Source organism: Taudactylus pleione, unplaced genomic scaffold (assembly GCF_031769625.1).
Source record: "Taudactylus pleione unplaced genomic scaffold, aTauple2 ptg000066l, whole genome shotgun sequence".
NCBI classification, from domain to species: Eukaryota; Metazoa; Chordata; class Amphibia; order Anura; family Myobatrachidae; genus Taudactylus; species Taudactylus pleione.
This window is the reverse complement of record NW_028284468.1, coordinates 17,379,931-17,399,614: the sequence shown is the minus strand read 5'-3', so window position 1 is coordinate 17,399,614 and position 19,684 is coordinate 17,379,931. Positions and strand designations below refer to the sequence as shown.

The window sequence follows — 19,684 nt, the reverse complement described above, 5'->3', positions numbered from 1 at the left end:
GTCCTGGGAAATGTTTTACTCAACTAAACTACTTTTGCGAATATAAAAGCAATTAACAAAACTTAACACAACACTACACTGGTCCCAAATATTTTCAACTCCTCAGCCCTGCCAAAGATCTGAGCCTCTTATCCACACTCACTACCTTTCCATTCTCAGCTAGGGGACCCACTCCAAGAAATGTCCTTATACAACTACATTTTCACCTAACCTCAAAACCTTCTACTCCCTGAAAATACCTCTCTTTGCACAAGTTTATCAAATTCTCTTAAAACTTTATCTCCATAACATGTTCTACTTGATCACCACCCTTAACACAGTTCATGCAAAACATAAAGATTTAAATAAAGAATAAATGTATTTGTTAAACTTGAAAAACCTACTGGCCCTGAAACCAATATTGCTGTGTGACAATCATGCTCCACCAAGCAGTTTACCCAGGTAATTTGATTTGATTAATATGCAACATGTGGGACTTATTATAAGTTCCTTATTCGCATGCTAGGAAAATAAGTCTGGGTACTAGCAACCTACAAAGAATTAATATTACCCTGTTTGTGCCCAACTATAAAGCACTGCAGAGTAATCGCGCTCTATATAAATTTGTGTTATCAACTAATAATTGTAATCTGAAACTTCTAGTAATCCAGATTTGATAATTGATCGTATTGAGGATTTCAGTCTGTGAATGAATAAATTAAATACAGAAAATATGACCTGTTAGGGCAGTGGTAGCCAACCTCGGTCCTCAAGAGCTACTAACAGTTCACGTTTTCCAGACCACCTAGCTGGTGCACAGGTGCAGTCATTACTCACTAACACATTTGGAACTAATTATTACACTTGTGATTCTGTGAGGAGACCTGCAAAACATGCACTGTTGGTAGCTCTTGAGGACCAGGGTTGGCTACCCTTGTGTTAGGGGTACTGGACGACTGGAGCCGGGAACCACTGGATTATAGTATATAATGTACAGTGCTTACTTACTACAAAGCACTTCAAAAGATAATATTCCCATTAGTCCCTGTCCCAGTACAGTTATAATTCTATAATATCTATAATTCTCAGAAAAACTGGGATCAATTTCAATAAAAAACAATTAACCTTCTAACATTTCATTGGTCAGTGGGAGGAAAACAAAGTGGACAGAGGAAAGAAACAGAAACATGTGAAGAATATACAAACTCCACACAGGTAGGACCCTGGTTGAAACTAAATCCATGACAGTGCTGTGAGGCAGTTAAGTCACTGAGGTTTACCGATAGTGATGCTGGACCAGTAACCCACACCCATGTAATTTTATAAAAACCACTGACTTCTATTAAGTGTGTCTTCAGCTGCACAGCTGAGCAAGCAAGTGATCTCAGTGCATCACATCTTCAAATTATTATTACTTTTTTTTCCATTAAGCAGTAACCATTTCCAATGACACACCAACGACATATAGGAGTTTAATTAATTGTGAATATTTAACCATATGAAGATGTTTCAGGTGGAACAAATGTTTATCTAACATCACTCAGCTGCACTTAAAGCATTTACTTTCTCTCAGTGTTACATTAGCACTGTCCAGCAGAAGACACAAAACACTTACATCAAGTTCAAAGAATAAATCTTTCTCCTTGCTCGCAATTTCATAATCAGCTCTCAGTGCCAAGTCATGAATCTTGGTGCACTCACCCAAGTCCATCCTCTATTGAAGAGAAAACAAAAAGTAGTCAGTCATTCTTTACACAAGTTTAGTTATGAACATAAAACAAAACAAATTACAAAAAATGTAAAAAACAGAAAGGGGGGGGGGGGTAGTAGTGGGGAACACTTGGGTAAAATTTCTATCACAGAGATAACAAATTAACATGTAAGCCAATACTTCACTGAGGATTCCCATTGTGAAGCCACAAATCCACTGTAATTCCTAAATACATTAAGGAACAAATGCAGTTTCCCAGTCATATCTGTGCTTCTGATCTAAATACAATGTTTATTTTAAAGAGCTGAAGCACTCATGTTACAGGGCAGCAGTATTTTCTATTGAACCCTATTTGTCACTTATCTAGTGTTCACGCTAGGCTGTTTTAGCAGGGCGCCACGCCATGCGTCAGAGAGATGAAAGGGAGGGAAAAGCAAACGAAACAGGGAAAGGGAGAGGTGGAAGAGATAGAAGGAAGATGGGAGAAGAGTGAGGAGGAAAAAAAAAAAAAAAAAAAAAAACGTTGCAACATCGGTCACAATGACTATTTGGATGGTTGGCGGAAAGTTGGTCTGGTGTATGGTCAGCTTAAGGATTCCCCAAGAACTGGAGTTGGGAAACACTGCCCTAGGCAACTGTACTAAAGCTGGTCACACAGATAAATATAGATGCTTTGCCTAACCACCACACAGTCAAAACATGCAAAAGCAAAAAAAAAAAAAAAAAAAAAAAGAGATAAGATGAAGTCTTTATATTTTATGAATCAAGTTGAATACAAAAGTCTTCCATATTGTATGCTGATTCCTCTCTCAATGGGCGGAATTCAATTGTTTTCGCGGCCCGCATCTAAAGTGACACGAGTTCGCGGGCCGCTATGAAATTGTTCCAGATTTTCAGCTGATCGCGCCCAAAGTGGTCGGGTTTAGCCGCGTAAAGCAGCTAAACCCGACCAAAGTGCTGGGCGCGATCGCAAAAGTGATTTTTGGGCGCCCAAACATGTCACTTTTCGCACATTTCAGCTGTGACCCCCCTGGGGCTGCGAGCTGAAATGTAGCGCTGTCAGCTGATCGTGCCCGACAGGAGCAAGAATTGAATAGCTCCGTCGGGCGCGATGGGGGCAGGAATCAATTGAATTCCGCCCAATAAGTCAAGCTGGCATTGGCCAAAAATCAAAGCGTGACACTAGTAATTTGTGTACAAATTCAACCAATTCCATGTATTAATATCTAAAGAAAATATGCTCTTTACCGTTCCTGCAAGAATATCATGCGGACAGCAATCGAGGAGGTGACTTTTGCAGACACGATCATCTGAAAACTTTACACGCTGCCGGGTTTCATCACCTGCAAAACAAATGTAGACAGACGATTAAACAATAGCTGCTGTAGGCTGTAAGATTGTTTATGCTTTATAAAAACCATCTGTGGATAATGCTACTGCCAAAATTTATAAAGAGAAAAACACAACAGTTAAAATGTACACCTCGTACGACAAAGAATGAGAAAATAGGTACATAATCATTATTAGTGTTCCTGCTAGGCTGTATTAGCAGGAACATAGTGCCCTGTGAAATTTTAAAGCGTTAAAATGTACAGTCAGGTGAAAATCACCGGCGAGTGAATCGATGCAGAGCGTATCTACACTGCTGGGAGAACTTGGGGGCAGCACAGAATGTCCGCGAGTGCTGGGCACAAGGCCACTCTCCTTTGAGTGACCATGCCCATTTTCACAGGGAAAAGAGCCCTGATTAGATAGCCCCCTGGCACCTACAGTGAACACTACATTATTATCCCTTATGCAGCATCAAAATGTTACACAGCACAATATCCAGTGGATTAAAAAAAAAATAAGTCTACACATCCTACCTGAAATTTTATATTTAGCAAGGTAAAGCTTTGAAACCAACAAAAGTGAAGGTGAAATACAGGAAAAAATAAGAAAAATACAAAAGCTACAATAAGTTGTTTGCACAATCTTTAATAGTGACGCTGTGTAGCTGTGCTCACAGTTAACCATTGACATTTAAAGGCGGATAGGTATGAAGGGGCGATATGGGGGAGGAGTGGTATCAGCGCACATACTTTTGACTTTGCAAAAATCAAGATATTTTCTATTGAAATCATCGATGCATGCGTAGAAATGCCAATGCAAGGTGGATAGTAAGGGCCTATTAAGAATTATAGGCCAACACCTATTCTCTGACACTGCCAAAGTCCACAAACATCCAGTAATTGTCCAAATATAAAAGCACTTTGCATCCTCATGCGAAGAGCCTGTACATTTGCCAACTCTCATCCAGCAAACTGAAATCTACTTTTTAAATGTCAGAACAAAAGTAGGAACACTAATGTGACTGAACCATCCATATTTACCAAAGAACACCACTGATTTGTCCAGCAACTCCCACTGGACGGCACAAGCATTTACACCTCTGTGGTAGAACAATATAGGACCCAAAATCTACACACTTTCCCATAAAATCTGGAAGCAACTTTGCAAAAATAGAAACGTAATACCACAAAAAAGCATTTGTACTGAAATATTGCACTTTTGTGTTTGGGAACTACCCTTATTAGCTTTACATTGGCTGTGAAGTTGCTTATTCTGTTATCAGACATTTTCTGCAGAAGGCAATTGAAAGAATGACTGCATACTTTTAAAGGAATTACTAACCGGAAGTCTGCTGTGTATAGGAAAAGGTCTCCCCCTCGATGATTACAAATATCTTTCAGATAAGCTTCTATAGGCTATGTATGTAAAAGGGCTAATTGAAAAGTATCTGTTTTTCTGTTCCATAGGTAGACGTGGCAACGCTATGCTGTTATTGTGAAGCTCATACATAGATGTGTCTGAGCCTGCGGTTGGACTGCTGTAGTCTTTGTTTGGTCACAGCGAGTGGAAGATCTTCGTATGTTTCGTCATGGTGGATGAGGAAGAAGTGTCTGTGAGATTACATCAGAGATGTGTGACTGAATTTTGTGTTAAATTTGGAATAAGCAGAAATGAACCTCATGTAATGTTACGACAAGCATACAGTGGAGAAACGATTAGCCGTGCTGCAGTATTTTGCACTTCAAAGGGTCAGCCGCAAGTGACTGATGAGGCGTGTTCTGGGAGACCATTTACCGCGGTTACAGATGTCAACATTGCCAAAGCCGCGGAGATGTTGCAAAATGACAGAGGGTTAACTTTACGCAAACTTTCGGCTTCACTTAGCATCTCATTAGAACGGGTTCAGCATATTGTGACAAAGGAACTGAAAATGCATTGCATGTATGCCAGATGGGTACCCAGAAATTCGCACGGAAGAGCAGATTCAATGGCCAGTTGAATTGTGCAAGAACACCGTTCGAATGTCAGAGGAGATAAAGATTGATTGTAACGTGTGACAAATCGTGGAGCACCGATTACAGTTACAATGGGCACCTAGCACCTCAACATTTAAAATATGGTGCCGGAGCACAGGGGTTAGCTCATTCAGTGCGGCAGCCATTAAACATGTGGGGGAAGCGGGGTGCCGGCTGCAGGACTGGGATATGGCCACACTGCGCTATTCAGATCGCGCTTAATGGAATCGCCTCCATTGTGTAATTACCTCACACAGTATATACATTAAAAAAAAAGACATACAATTGTTATGTATTAATTTAATCAATACACAAAGCCAGTGTTTGACTTTAATATATTGTCCTAATAAATTGAAAAATATGCATGCAATAACTTTTGGGTTTAGACTTAACTAAATATGCCCACCATGTGCTCTTTCCCCAATCTGCAGCAGGTTGGTTAACAGGGAGTTGTTTCCCTTACTACACAGATAGCGTTCCCGCTAGGCTGTTTCAGCGGGGCGCCGCACCCTGCCCTCAAGCGCGGCACCCCGCTGAAATAGCCTGCGGGTTCTGTCCTCCACCCGTGGCAACTGTGTCCCACGGGTGGGGAAAACGACAGAGGTGCGGTCCTGGCAGGTGAATGGTCGCTGGGTGCATGCGCCCGGCATCCATTCACAGTGACAGCGGCGCTTGGGGACTGCCTGGCATGTCCGTAAGTGCCGGGCACGCTCCCAAGAGTGACGAAAAGGGGACGCATCATAAATACACACACCCTTTTCATTGACAACGCCAATTTTCGGGCGTGCGCAGAAGTGCCCTAGCTCTAGGTCTGGCGCCATGTCTGACGCCGGACCTAGAGTGAACACTACACAGATAGATGACTGACGCTTAAACTGGGTACACAGTATATGATGTATTGTACAATATATGTCTGTCGCTGATCGATACGATATATCGTGCACAACGCATAGGGCGATGCAATAAACAACTATCTGCTGTCGTGCACAGCAGATAAGACGATGCAATGAACGACTCAGTGCTGCTACATGCAGCTAGTACTCACTCTAGGTCAGGACCGTAAAAAGGGCACCCTTGCACATGGCCACTAGCAAAGTGGGTGTGCCTTTAAGACGTCCCCCCTTTTCATCACTCTTGGGGGCGTGCCCAGCATGTGTGGACATGATGGGCTGCCCCAAGCCCTCCCCTCTCTGTGAATAGATGCCATGAGAACGGCAGCTATTCACTGGTGGTGATTGCTGCACCACAATTTTTTCCACCCGCAGGACACTGCAACCCGCGGGTGGGGACAACACCCACCATGTTTTATTTCACAGCCCCACAAAATTCTGCAAATATGGCGGTAACGTAAGTGCGTCATACACCCACATTTACACGCGGAGATGAGAACATCGAGGTTAATAGGATTGAGCCCGTAGACTGAGCTGTGAAGTTTAACATCAGATTTCTGACCGTATACACAATGCACTAAAAATAAAAAAAATTAACAGGCATCACCAACCTGTTTTGGCTGACAAACATTTTGGTAACTATCCAGGATCGCCTACATAGTAACCTGCAGAAACCTAGATTGACAAACCTACAGTAAAAATATGCTAGGACTTCAGGTTAGATGGAATTTTTGGGTGCCATGAATGTGCTTCTGCAATTTTAGGCTAACTGGGGGATGATTCATTTGTTTAAATCACTCCTATCTAAAGTGACCAGGAGCTATTCAATTGTTTTGGGTGACCAGCCTCGAGGCTGCACTAATTGCAGATTTCATCTAGCACCACCTGAGGTATGTACAGAAATCTGCATAAAGTAGGGCTATGAGGCTGGTGGCTGCAGGAAGGCGCACCCAGTACTTAGCATGGGAGAAGCAGCTAACCCTGTGCATTAGGGTATGAGGAAGTGGCTGTCGCAGCCAGTCCTAACAATTGAATATCTCCTGGTCACTTTAGATGGGAGAGATTAACCAGGACATAGAAACAGGAGCCACCCCCATTCTAGCCAGGAAAAAAAAATGGGAGATGATCACTTTAATGACAAGAAAGACTGAAAGGAACACTTTACACTACAATGTATAAATAACAAAAGCAGAGGTTCCCAAACTCTGCCATTACAATCCAGATTTTAAGGCTATCCATGCTTGAGTCCAGATGGTTAAATTAAATTGACTGAGGTACTATTTTAGTCACCTGTGCTCAAGCATGGATAGCTTTAAAATGTGAACTGTAATGGTGGAGTTTGGGAACATCTGCGCTAAAGAAATCTTATTAGGAAGTCTAAACAGATAGTAAAATGAATACAGTACTGAAGCTACAAACACACAAATATCTGTGTTTTTGTCTCCTCTAATCATTGAGGCATTTGTGGTACTAAGCTGAAAAATATTAACTTTTACTAATTTACTAATTATTATTATTAACAAATCACATTCTATAAAAGTAACTGAATGGTTTACATAAAATAGACCTGTATGCTCAAAACTGTTCTTGTGCATTGAAATAGCAATTACTAAAAATACATGTTAGTGCACAAAGACTTCTCCCACTTGTTTAAAACATGCTAATTATATTTTGATCTTACGTTTGGTGATACTTGTATAAATACTTTGTCTATCTAGACATCTACGTTTTAAGGTGCCCTTCCACTAGCACAGTGGTTCTCAAAGTCAGTCCTCAGGACCCCACACAGTTCACTTTTTCCAGGTCACCCAGCAGGTGCACAGGAGTATTCATTACTCACTGACACATTTTAAAAGATCCACAGGTGAAGCTATTTATTTCACATGTGATTCTGTGAAGATACATGGAAAACATGCACTGTTTGGGGTACTGAGGATTGAGTTTGAGAACCTGTGCAATAGCAGATAGTGGAACGACAGTACGATTGCAACATTGTAATCGTACGGTCGTTCCTCTTCCCCTGCAGTGCATACACTGAACGATGTCGTTCAGCGTAGGCACCCTCCCTCAACCCTGAACATGGTCAATCTGTCGTTATCGGCAGATTGACCAGCATATTCAGGCGATGATTGATGTTGAAAACGACCAGCGGGAGCACGCATCCCTGGTCGTTTTCGTCACCTTCACGCACGATTAATGAGCGATTGCACAATTACGATGTCGTAATCGTGCAATCGCTCGTTAAGATCTGCTAGTGGATATGCGGCATTAGTCGTATTAGCCTGCCTACATGAGATGATGGATGCAATTAGTTTGTAAATTAATGCTGAGACAAAAATAAAATACAGACATCACCATTTGTGATAAATTTGATCACTCTTGCAGATATATCGGTCTCCAGTCCCAGTAAATAATGAATGCTCCTTCGCCTCAAAGTTCAAATATACAAAGAAAGAAGTTTTTCCTTACATATTATCCTTTATTCATAAGTCACCACAAGGGTTCCAGGGAATGGAAGGGAAAATCAAGTGGCACTTCACTAGGTATTAACAAGCCTATTTAACACCAGAGTTAATCACAAATACGTGAAAAAGAATATTTAGAAGATGTTGTTGTTAAAATGGCACTACCTTATATAACCGTAAAGTTGTGTGAATAAATAATATAAAAATCAAAATATCAGAAAGCCTTCCTTTCATGGCGATTTCAAGCTTTCAAAACTAGTAGTTTCATGGACATGAAAAAAACAAATCCATCATATGGGAGAATTCAATTGTTTTCACCCATGGCTGTTAGTAATGGGCGCCCAACAGAGCAATTCAATTGATGCTCTGATCGGGGATTAATGCAGCGGGCGTACAGATTTCTGCTTGCACCCTCCTGAGATGGCGAGCAAGAATCTGAGAAAAGTCTGAATTGTGGGCACAGGGCATGCTAATGAGGACTTTGCACAGGTTTAGCAGCTTTATGCACCTAAACCCAGAGCTTTTGGGCGCGACATGAGTGCCCAAAGCAATTGAATATCTCCCAGAATAAAAGCAGGGTGGTCATTTACCAGAAAACAGCAGACAATAGGCAGTTGTTAATATGGAGACTCCAGAAGCCAACAGGCAGTCCCAGGCCTGGTAGCTTCCAGTCTCTTATATTGGGGATACCTTTGAAGAAAATGTTCTATATATGAATTACTTTTATTGTGTTATTTCAAGCTGTTTAGAAGTGAAAAAAAAAAAGCTTTTTATTTTTCACCCGATATCTTTCCATCTTTAAAACCATCCTGATTTATACCCTAGCAAGGTACTGAGAGCTGCTGCCATAGAACAAAAAGGGGTGTTCATATAATTCTGGCTTCTAAGGTTATCATGTTTGGCTGTTCTCATTGCTATTTTTATAGAACATCATACTGTATGATAGATGTTTTAATTTTTATTTCAGGTCCTTGAATCTACTGGAATTGAAAGCTTGAAATTTCCATGACAGGTAGGTTTTAGGATATTTGATTTGTTTTTATATTTATTCACACAACTTTATGACTATTTAAGGTAGCGCCATATTCACAAAATCATCTTCTATAGTCTTCCGCAAGGGTTCCGTTGCATAGTGTATATACTAAAGTAATATGCAGACATAATTACAACCCACAAATGACAATTACCTAGCGAAAACTAAAAGGAACCTGCTCACAAGAGATTACCTTATTGCTAATTTCCAGGGCCAGACCTAAAAGCATTGTCACTTGAAATCTTTTTTTCCGTACAGCTCAAAAGCACTATTTTTATGTATGTTGCAACCAATTATTATGTTTTACTTATTCCATAGGCTGCATGTCTAATTCAAATAGTATGTCAAAAACTGACATTACGTGAGAAATTCAATTAAGCGCAAGATAACACATTACGGAGGAAAATCGTTCTTGGCTTCTGTGCCCACAAGCGAAGTCTCCTTTCTGGATAACCCATGATATAGTGGCGGAATCTCGCCATTAGTTGAATATCTCTCTGGATGGATTGTAGCGCTGCATGTTCTACTGAGAAGTAGTTTAATGCCCCAGCTAAGCAGCAAAGTGTCTGTATAATATATGACAATATCAGCAAGTATGTATTACTCTGATTGCCTGGGACAGAATGGACCATGTGAGGGGAAGAAGCTATTTTGGTTATGTGCGCACAACTTACATTGGGTAGTAGTATGATTTGTCAATGGGTACATTAACAATTACTATGTGGATAGCGTAATACTGCACGTACTAATGATAATTAAGGAATTTTAACCGTGTTAGCATTATACATGATGTTTAAAGCTATAATGGCAACATTGTAAAAATGACTTCATTAGCATTAGTACCGTGCAGTATTACGCTATCCACATAGTAATTGTTAATGTACCCATTGACAAATCATACTACCCAACGCTAGTTGCGCTGGGCACATAACCAATGCAAAAATAGAACACACATTCATCTCTTGCACACAGGTGAGGTCCCTAGTGCAGCAGATCACCTCTTCACCATGCTACACAATCAGGAGAATGAGCCTCAGGGCGCTGACAAACCACCTTCTAATAGGATCATCTTAATATTATATAATAAACTTATAGCTGCTATTTCCTACTGATAGTGTATAATACCCCCACGTCAGTATGACCCCAGCAGCTTCGCTATGAGGCTCTCTGCCAGGCGCTGCATCAATGCGGAGCAGCTGGAAGCGGATCCCCCGCCGCCGCCACTACACGTGTACGCAGAGTTACAAGCGCCGCTCCGGGCTGCGCGGCTCCGCTATGCGGCGCGGTCATACTGTACCACCGGCTGTAGTGGTTACGGGGATCCTCGTCCTGAGCATCCTGACCAGGCCTCACTGCAGCCGACCGCAACGACGCCCCCCACCGGGGACTGGGCCCCAACACTCACCGTCCCGGGCCGTGCCCATCAGCTGGTCCAGCAGAGCTCTCATTTGGGCCTGAGCCGACATGATCGATGCTGAGCGGCCTCTGCCTGCCCGGGCACACTGCGCTCCCTCTCCGCCGCCTCGGTCCTCCTCCCACAGGCCAGTCAGGCGGCTGCAGCACTGGAGGATTGTGGGAAGATGGAGGAACCGGAAGTGGTGGTCCCGGTGTGATCAGCGCTCCGGGCAGCAACACGTCTCTCGCAGCACAGGTCTGTGCTAAAGCATGTGTCCGATCTGTGCTGTTACTAGTCACTATGGGACAGGGAGCAGGAGGGTAGCTGTATAGTAGGGGGATATAATAACAGTACAGCGGTTAGGAGGAGGATACTGTGTGTGATATATAGGACGAAGCCTCCCCAGGGCAGCTGCTGGGCGCGCAGGGCTACGGGGACATCCTGTATATAGATATACTACTGTCGTTAGCAGCGCTGCAGCGTCACTGTCACAGCCCAATCCCCGGCTCTGCTCTCAGCTCCTCCTCGGTTCATGATCATATCATTCAGCGGCCGCCGCCATCATCACACCCAGAGCATCAGGCCTGGAAGTGACGCTGCTGGAGACGGGGATAATGGTGCGGGGGGTCTCGGAGCAGGAAGTGTAGGTATGAGTTGCGAGGGAGGACCCAGTGCCCCGGCTATGGGAAGGTTATCTGATTATATTATATATATATAGCACCAACAGCGTATTCCCATGTTACTTATGTGTATACATTTTTTAATGTGTATATGTATTTTGTCTTCTTATTTGCTACATGCTGGTGTTCAGAGTTTAAAACAAACTATACTATGATGCATTTAAATATTTTTTATTTCATGTTTCTGGAACAACGAGATTGACATCTTCATACTGATGATTTAAGGCAGAGATGGGGAGCCTCCTGCCCCGGGGCCTTATAAGGCCCTTGAATCATTTGGTCTGGCCCTCTGAGCTTTTTTCTCCTAACCTCATTTGGCTAACAGGGTGCCTAGAATGGCACCCTGCAGCCAGAATCTATACAGCAATGTCACCTGGAGTCACCTTAGGATGCTTCAAACGGTCACACCGCTGCCTTTGCAGCTCCTTTCAGGGTGCTCCGGGCATCGCTGTAATCAGCGGCAATTGTGGCCCACCCCCGTGTGATGTCACACGGAGGGGACATGGCCTGAACCAGGCACACAAATAATGTTATATATATCAAAATGGCCCTCGGCAGAAAAAAGGTTCCCCACCCCTGATTTAAGGGAAGTCATTCTTTCTAAAGAGAGTACAAACTCTTCTCAAATCGTCCCTTTCTCCTCTGCAAAATTGCCCTAAACTACTCTCTTACCTATATCTCTAACTTCATATCCACACACACTCACTGCGCCCACTATTCTCTGCTAATGTTATTGTGTACCTATTTCCTCCTCACCTGGTCACTGCTTTCCCCTCCCACCTTCTGCTACTCCCAACCTCAGGAGTCCCCTCCCACGCTCACTCACTGCCACCCACTATTCTCTGCTAATGTCATTGTGTACCTATTTCCTCCTCACCTGGTCACTGCTTTCCCCTCCCACCTTCAGCTACTCCCAACCTCAGGAATTCCCTCCCACGCTCACTCACTGCTACTCACTATTCTCTGCTAAGGTTATTGTGTACCTATTTCCTCCTCACCTGGTCACTGCTTTCCCCTCCCACCTTCTGCTACTCCCAACCTCAGGAATTCCCTCCCACGCTCACTCACTGCCACTCACTATTCTCTGCTAATGTTATTGTGTACCTATTTCCTCCTCACCTGGTTACTGCTTTCCCCTCCCACCTTCTGCTACTCCCAACCTCAGGAGTCCCCTCCCACGCTCACTCACTGCCACTCACTATTCTCTGCTAATGTTATTGTGTACCTATTTCCTCCTCACCTGGTCACTGCTTTCCCCTCCCACCTTCTGCTACTCCCAACCTCAGGAATTCACTGCCACCCACTATTCTCTGCTAATGTCATTGTGTACCTATTTCCTCCTCACCTGGTCACTGCTTTCCCCTCCCACCTTCTGCTACTCCCAACCTCAGGAGTCCCCTCCCACACTCACTCACTGCCACTCACTATTCTCTGCTAATGTTATTGTGTACCTATTTCCTCCTCACCTGGTCACTGCTTTCCCCTCCCACCTTCTGCTACTCCCAACCTCAGGAGTCCCCTCCCACACTCACTCACTGCCACTCACTATTCTCTGCTAATGTTATTGTGTACCTATTTCCTCCTCACCTGGTCACTGCTTTCCCCTCCCACCTTCTGCTGCTCCCAACCTCAGGAATGCCCTCCCACGCTCACTCACTGCCACCCACTATTCTCTGCTAATGTCATTGTGTACCGTATGTCCTCCTCACCTGGTCACTGCTTTCCCCTCCCACCTTCTGCTACTCCCAACCTCAGGAATGCCCTCCCACGCTCACTCACTGCCACCCACTATTCTCTGCTAATGTCATTGTGTACCTATCTCCTCACCTGGTCACTGCTTTCCCCTCCCACCTTCTGCTACTCACAACCTCAGGAATGCCCTCCCACGCTCACTCAAACTTATTCAGTTTCCCATCCTTAAAACTTGCCCTCTGAATTGAAGGCTATCACCTCCCCTTTCGTTATTTTCCAGCCTCTGCAGGATTCCCCATCTATGCTCCTTGCTCTCTCCTCTATACACCTGTATCTCCTCTAAAATGTAAGCTAAAGTGAGCATGTTATTTCTGGGGTTGCATTTATGTATTTATGTATCTGTTGAATGTTCTATCCCTTATATATAGCAATACAGATCCCTTGTGGCACCATATAATTAAAATCTAATAGCATTTTAAAGCTTATTGGAGGTTACCTAGGCTTGCACAGTGCATTTAGTTGAGCGAAACACAAGTGAACGGAACATAAAACCTTAAGAAAAAATGTAATGCACCAAAATGCTAGTAAAAACTCCAAATCATATGTTCTCACTCAATTCAATTGGTTTAATTGTTTTAAGGGGGACATCCACTACACGATTTTAGCAGGCGATTGAACGATAACGACGTCGTTATCGTTCAATCGTTTATAAATCGCGCAGTTGGTTGTTAACCATCAACGATGCGCGCTCCCGCTGGTTGTTTGATCGTCTCGTCAGTCGACTGAACAAGCAGGTAAATTCCACTTGATCTAATAAAGATCGTTTGCAAATCGTTCAGACTGAAAGATAAAATTTCAAAGGAAAATCGTTTAGAGATTGGACAGGGAGTAGATCGTCTAGTGGATGTGCCCCTTTAGACCCATATACATGTGTTGCATTAAAAATGCATTTATTCCCGTTGAATATGATAACTAACAGAAACTTGGTGGAACCGTGCTGTTGATCACACAGTTTGGTACTGCTCCACTAAAAGAGGCATCAAACATTTTCCTAATGCCAGCTACACATCAGAATGATGTGTAGCCAGCTGATCAGATGGCGATGGGACCATGCATCGACAAGGTATATTATGATGGTATATTAGTAGCCCCTGACTGGCTCTGAGACATCACTAGTGCAGAATGGAAATGTACAGACAGGCAATGAAAGCTGTTAAAGGTGTGGGGTTACAACAACCATCTGGTGCTGATTTATGGAGATTAAACAGGAGTTTGAAACTCAAGGATTTCTTCAGCAACTCAGATTCTATATCCACTACAACATCCAGTTCACTGTTTAAAAAAGCCTCCTCTTTTGATCCCCCTTCCAATAATGCCTCAATTAAGAGTTTCATCAGAATGTTGGATCATGAGGTAAGTTCTCAATTTAAAGGGAGAACACCAGTTCGACACAATTTATCTAAGGATGAATATAATGCATTGATCTCTTTGGGTAAGGACAATTCTATAATTATCCGTTCAGCGGATAAAGGGGGCGCCATTGTTATTCATAACAGAGCCCAGTATAGTGGCGAAATTTATCGACAGTTTAATGATGACAATACATATATTCCTCTTACCCATGATCCTACCCGGTCCTTTAAAAAACAACTCGATGATAGTTTAACACAGGCTCATGAACAGGGGTACATCAACAAAGATATCAAGGAGTATCTGACGACAGATAAACCCGTGGTTCCATTACTATACACACTACCCAAGATTCATAAATCACTCTCTGCACCACCTGGCCGTCCCATAATCTCAGCTAGGGATAGCCTTTACAGCAACACGTCCAAATATTTAGATTCCTTTTTACAACCCCTCATTTCCCTTGAGCCCACATTCTTGAAAGATTCGAACACTCTTCTGGATAAATTGCACAGTCTGAATAATCTACCACATGATTTATTGTGCACGATAGACGTCAATTCGCTTTACACCAGTATACCACAACAGGAGGGTTGTGATTATATGGGTGCCTTTCTGAGATCACATTCTAATTACAAAGGCCCCAATATAGATTTTTTCCTGTGTCTATTGAAACAGACCTTGAATTATAACTATTTTCTTTTTGACAATAAATTTTTTCTTCAGAGGAAGGGTTGTGCCATGGGTTCCCATGTGGCACCTTCGTTTGCCAATATCTACATGCTTTTTGTTGAAAAAGAACTTTTTCTCCATAATCCGGATTTCAACAAATTCCTAATCTTTTTTGTTCGATATATCGACGATATATTGGTTTTGTGGTCCGGCACGGAAGTGGAATTTACCTCAGTTATGTCTAAGATCAACACAATGCATCAATATATTACTTTCACTCATGAACAAAGTTACAGCGATGTGCATTTTTGGGATATAAATATCCATTGCTCTGGTACCGATTTTCAGACCTCCATTTACCATAAACCAACCGACAGTAACACCTTACTACATGCACAGAGCCATCACCCCACATCGCTCAAAAGAAGTCTCCCATATTCTCAGTTTTTGCGGGCACTAAGAATCACCAGTGATCCAGTTCGAGCTGAACAAGAAATTGACTGCATGATAATCAAATTTGTACAACGTGGGTATAGACTTAAAGATCTGACTGCAGCCAAATCCAAGGCAATTTCTGTACATGAAGTGACAGACAAAGGGATTAAAACAACAAGTAATAAAACAGATACGATGTTATTTGTTAACCAACACAACGTTGCCAGCAAATTTATCAACACTACTGCCAAACGTCTTTGGCCGTTAATCAATACCGACAATTCCATCAAGTCTTTAAAAAACTCGAGGATTATGCTCGGCTACAAACGAGGGAAAAATTTGAAAGACTGGCTTGTACACAATGATATCAACTATGGTCCCGTCATTCCTGAACAACATTTCTTATTCAAAAAACCAGGATGCTATCAGTGCACTGGTTGCACGACATGCATTTTCATGGAAACCGGCCCTGATGTGGTACACCCACACTCAGGGAAACGCTTCCCCATTAGATATACACTAACGTGCACTACCAAATGTATGGTGTACATGATACGGTGTCCTTGTGGACTGGCTTACATCGGAAAGACAACTTGCACTGCCAGAATCAGAATGGCACAACATCGCACAGCAATTCGACAAGCATTAGAAGGAAAGGAAATAGACCAGCCAGTGGCTCGTCACTTCAAGAGCTTCCGACATTCATTATCTACCCTGGTATACAAACTAATCGATCATGTCCCCATCAACAAACGAGGAGGGGATAGGGATAAAAAGCTGTTACAACTTGAAACATTTTGGATTCATAAAATGAACACCATATCACCATTTGGTCTCAACGAACAACTCTCCTTTTCCTGTTTTTTCTGAGGTCTTCCTCGCATTACTGCCACACAGTGCAGTCACACTCATACTTACAGGGTAGTTGTTACCCACATCTTCAGTTTCATTATTGCTCTGCTTAATTTATAGGTTTGCAATTTTTCACGTTGATTGTTCTCCTCTTAATGCCAGGTGGCACTGATTTGTTTGGAGCCATCTGCTGTGTGTTGATTCATTGTTGTCTCGGTCTTAGACATATGCAGGCTGATCACACTTGGATTCATTATTCTTCTGCTACAGCCATACTACACTGGATACGCCTTATACCGTCTGATCTTTGAAGCTAAGCAGTGTAGGCCAGGCTAGTACTTGAATGGGAGACCATCTAGGAATACCTGGTGCTGTAACATGGAGTTATCCTTATCTGATGTTCATCCGTTTGCATTTGCCGTCACTTTTCCTTATTTCACACAGTGGATGGACTCTTATCAGATTCATCCAGTTGGGCAGTGTTTTCATCATTTGTAATGTGTACTGCAGAGTTCCCTTTTGGGATCCACCAGTCTATATTATATGGCGGACCTGTCCGAGCCTAAATGACCTGCCATTACTTCCATATTAGCTGTATATGTCACATTCTTTCCTTCTTGGCAGGGTCAGAACCACTCAATTACAAGCCTACAGGCTTCACATGTTCAGTTTTGGTCATGTGGAGGTAATTTTATCCTCACAAGTTCATATATTGATTATTTATATACATACATTTCTATAGATGCATCACTTGGCCTCACACTTGCGTAAGAGCTTGATAACATGTTTGACATATATCTTTGGTAATGTTGACAATCAGAGCCAACAGTTCACTTAACTGTGGTTATCACAAATGTTACATGGTACATGCTTTCTTATGTAGCAAGATCAATAATATGATATTTTATTACATTGAAATTGTGTTGCTATAACCCACATGTATCATAATGTTGTTTCTGTATTCACATTGTTGTTTAATTTGTTTGCCACCGCTCGCTTTGCCACCTCACCGGGAATCATTACACAGTATTTCTATGTGTCTGCCTTGTCACAGCGACAGCGTGCTTGCTCCCCAGTGTGCAAGCGGCGGGGATTGCAGCACGCTTTCGTTGCAGAGCCTGGTCTGTGTATTTACTTTTAGTCATCCTGGTTACTTACCATGGTAACCACGTTGTGCGTGATTGCATCATTGCGCAAGCGCCTTGTCCCGTGTTGATGACGTCATCAGCGGCGTGGTGAGCGGTGTACATTGTCACTATGGGATGTCACTGGGTATAAAGGTATGCACTGTATCTTTTGTCTGTAGTTCTTGATAAAAGTCGCCAGACTGAAACGTTGAACTTTGACCTTCCTGAGTCGTGAGTCTTCTTTACACAAGTCCTGTGAGTGCCGCCGTCATTTCCATACATGTTTGGCAGTTTTTCCATTGGAAGGCACCCGGGCAAGTATCAGTTTTTTGTGGAGTGCCGGCCATTTTTTGCTATATATATATATATATATATATATATATATATATATATATATATATATATATATATATATATAATATTTTTTTTCTCATTTTACTTCACCAAATTAGACTATTTTGTGCAGATCCATCACATAAAATTCAGATTAAAAAAATAAATAAATTACAAGTTGTAATGTAACAAAAAAGGCAAAAAGCCAAGGGGGTGAATACATTTGCAAGGCACTGTGGACCTCATTCAGAGCCGGTCAGACAGAGCGTGCGGTCAGTCTGAATGAGGGGAGGACGTCTTGAATTTTCAAGACGTCCTCCTTTGCGGTGGTAAGGCTGTGGGTTAACACCCACAGCCTTACGACCGCCCATGGTGATGGTCGCGATGGTCAAGACCATTGCGACCATCGGGGCTTACGACGAGACCCTAGGGTAGGGTCTCCCTTGTCGTAAGCCCCGGAGAGCTTCTGGCTCTGTCTGAGCCAGAAGCTCTCCACTGACATCACTAGTGATGTCAGTGGGGCCACCCCCAAACGGTAGGCGTTCCCATGGGAACGCCCCCGTTTGGGCTGCCACCCCCCCGGCCCGCCTTCCAAACGGGGCGAGCTGTCAATCAACATCAACAGCTTGCCCCCTTTAGATCGAGACCCGCTACGACCGGCGCTGTCGGTCGTAGCGGGTCTCACGCATGCGCACGCCGGCGCCGTCGTGCGCATGCTCTGTGGGGGGCCATCGACCCAGTCAGAGCGCATCGGCGCTAACGACCGGGTCTGAATGACCTCCTGTGTGTGTGTGTGTGTGTGTGTGTGTGTGTGTATATATATATATATATATATCTATCCCTGTCACTTTGGACTTGAGGAGCATGTGCAAGTTCCGATAAAACATTTTTTGCCTCCATAGTTCATAAACAGTCCCAAAAAAAATTATGTTTATATACATCCTAGTAATTTTTGGCTTGAGGAGCCTGCAAGCGCCAAGTGTCAAGAGTCTGTTTTTTCCTTTATTGTTCCTCTCCTCCTGATGTCACATTGAGATAATACATACCTCAGTTTCTTTTTGGGTGACTAAGCTATACAATATTGACATCACAAACCAAATTCATCATATTAGTTTGTGTGTGATGCCGGAACAGACAGAATTTTTTGTCTCCATTGTTCATACACAGTCCCAAGGAGTACATTTCTGCAAAAAAATTCTGTGTACAGATACAACCATTGCTACTTTATTATGAGTAACGATTTCCTGATTCTCCTCCATGTCAAATAGGATATATGTATCTGGTAATTTAGTATCGCTTAAAAGATGAAGAACACATCCATGCATTCACAGTGTTGCTGCAAGCTCATTTGTTCATCAAATTTTTATATTTTCTTAGTGTTGTTTTTTTTTTTTTTTTAATTGGCAAAACAACACATGGCCTCATGCTGATTGTACTTTAACAACCAATTCAAATACAGCTCTGTAGAGCTAGGCATGAGGCCTGCAGAATAATTACTAGACATGCCATAACTGCTTGTAGTTGAATATGAGCTGCACCTCTGCTCCATCCTTAAAGGATTTAAACGTTGGATATTGCTGATATTCAGTGGCGGGCTGGGACGGGGGGCAGAGTGCCATGTGCCCCCCGGGTCGCAGCGTCATGCGGGCTGCGGGCAGTCTG

At 42.8% G+C, this 19,684-nt stretch overlaps 2 protein-coding genes and 1 pseudogene across 6 annotated transcripts in view; 2 read left to right on the top strand and 1 right to left on the bottom strand.

Annotated features, from left to right (window-relative positions):
- The window catches only part of LUC7L (LUC7 like), a 30,307-nt gene extending 18,890 nt beyond the window's left edge, over positions 1–11,417 (bottom strand). Inside the window, exons 1-3 of the mRNA XM_088466701.1 lie at positions 10,831–11,417; positions 2,939–3,033; positions 1,595–1,693 (exon numbers count right to left, since the gene is read on the bottom strand). Of these exons, the coding sequence (XP_088322827.1) occupies positions 1,595–1,693; positions 2,939–3,033; positions 10,831–10,891 (255 nt within the window). The 5' untranslated portion in view covers positions 10,892–11,417. The remainder of the gene's footprint in view (positions 1–1,594; positions 1,694–2,938; positions 3,034–10,830) is intronic.
- FAM234A (family with sequence similarity 234 member A) overlaps positions 10,857–19,684 on the top strand; it is an 83,588-nt gene continuing 74,760 nt past the window's right edge. For 2 of the 5 annotated variants that reach the window (XM_088466697.1, XM_088466696.1), the window contains exon 1: positions 10,857–11,076. In XM_088466697.1, the coding sequence (XP_088322823.1) occupies positions 10,897–11,076 (180 nt within the window). In that variant the 5' untranslated portion in view covers positions 10,857–10,896. Of the gene's footprint in view, positions 11,077–11,142; positions 11,512–19,684 lie in introns of those variants that run through there. The other 3 variants (XM_088466698.1, XM_088466699.1, XM_088466700.1) reach the window with 3 other exon arrangements.
- On the top strand, positions 16,825–16,942 carry LOC148534485 (5S ribosomal RNA; annotated as a pseudogene).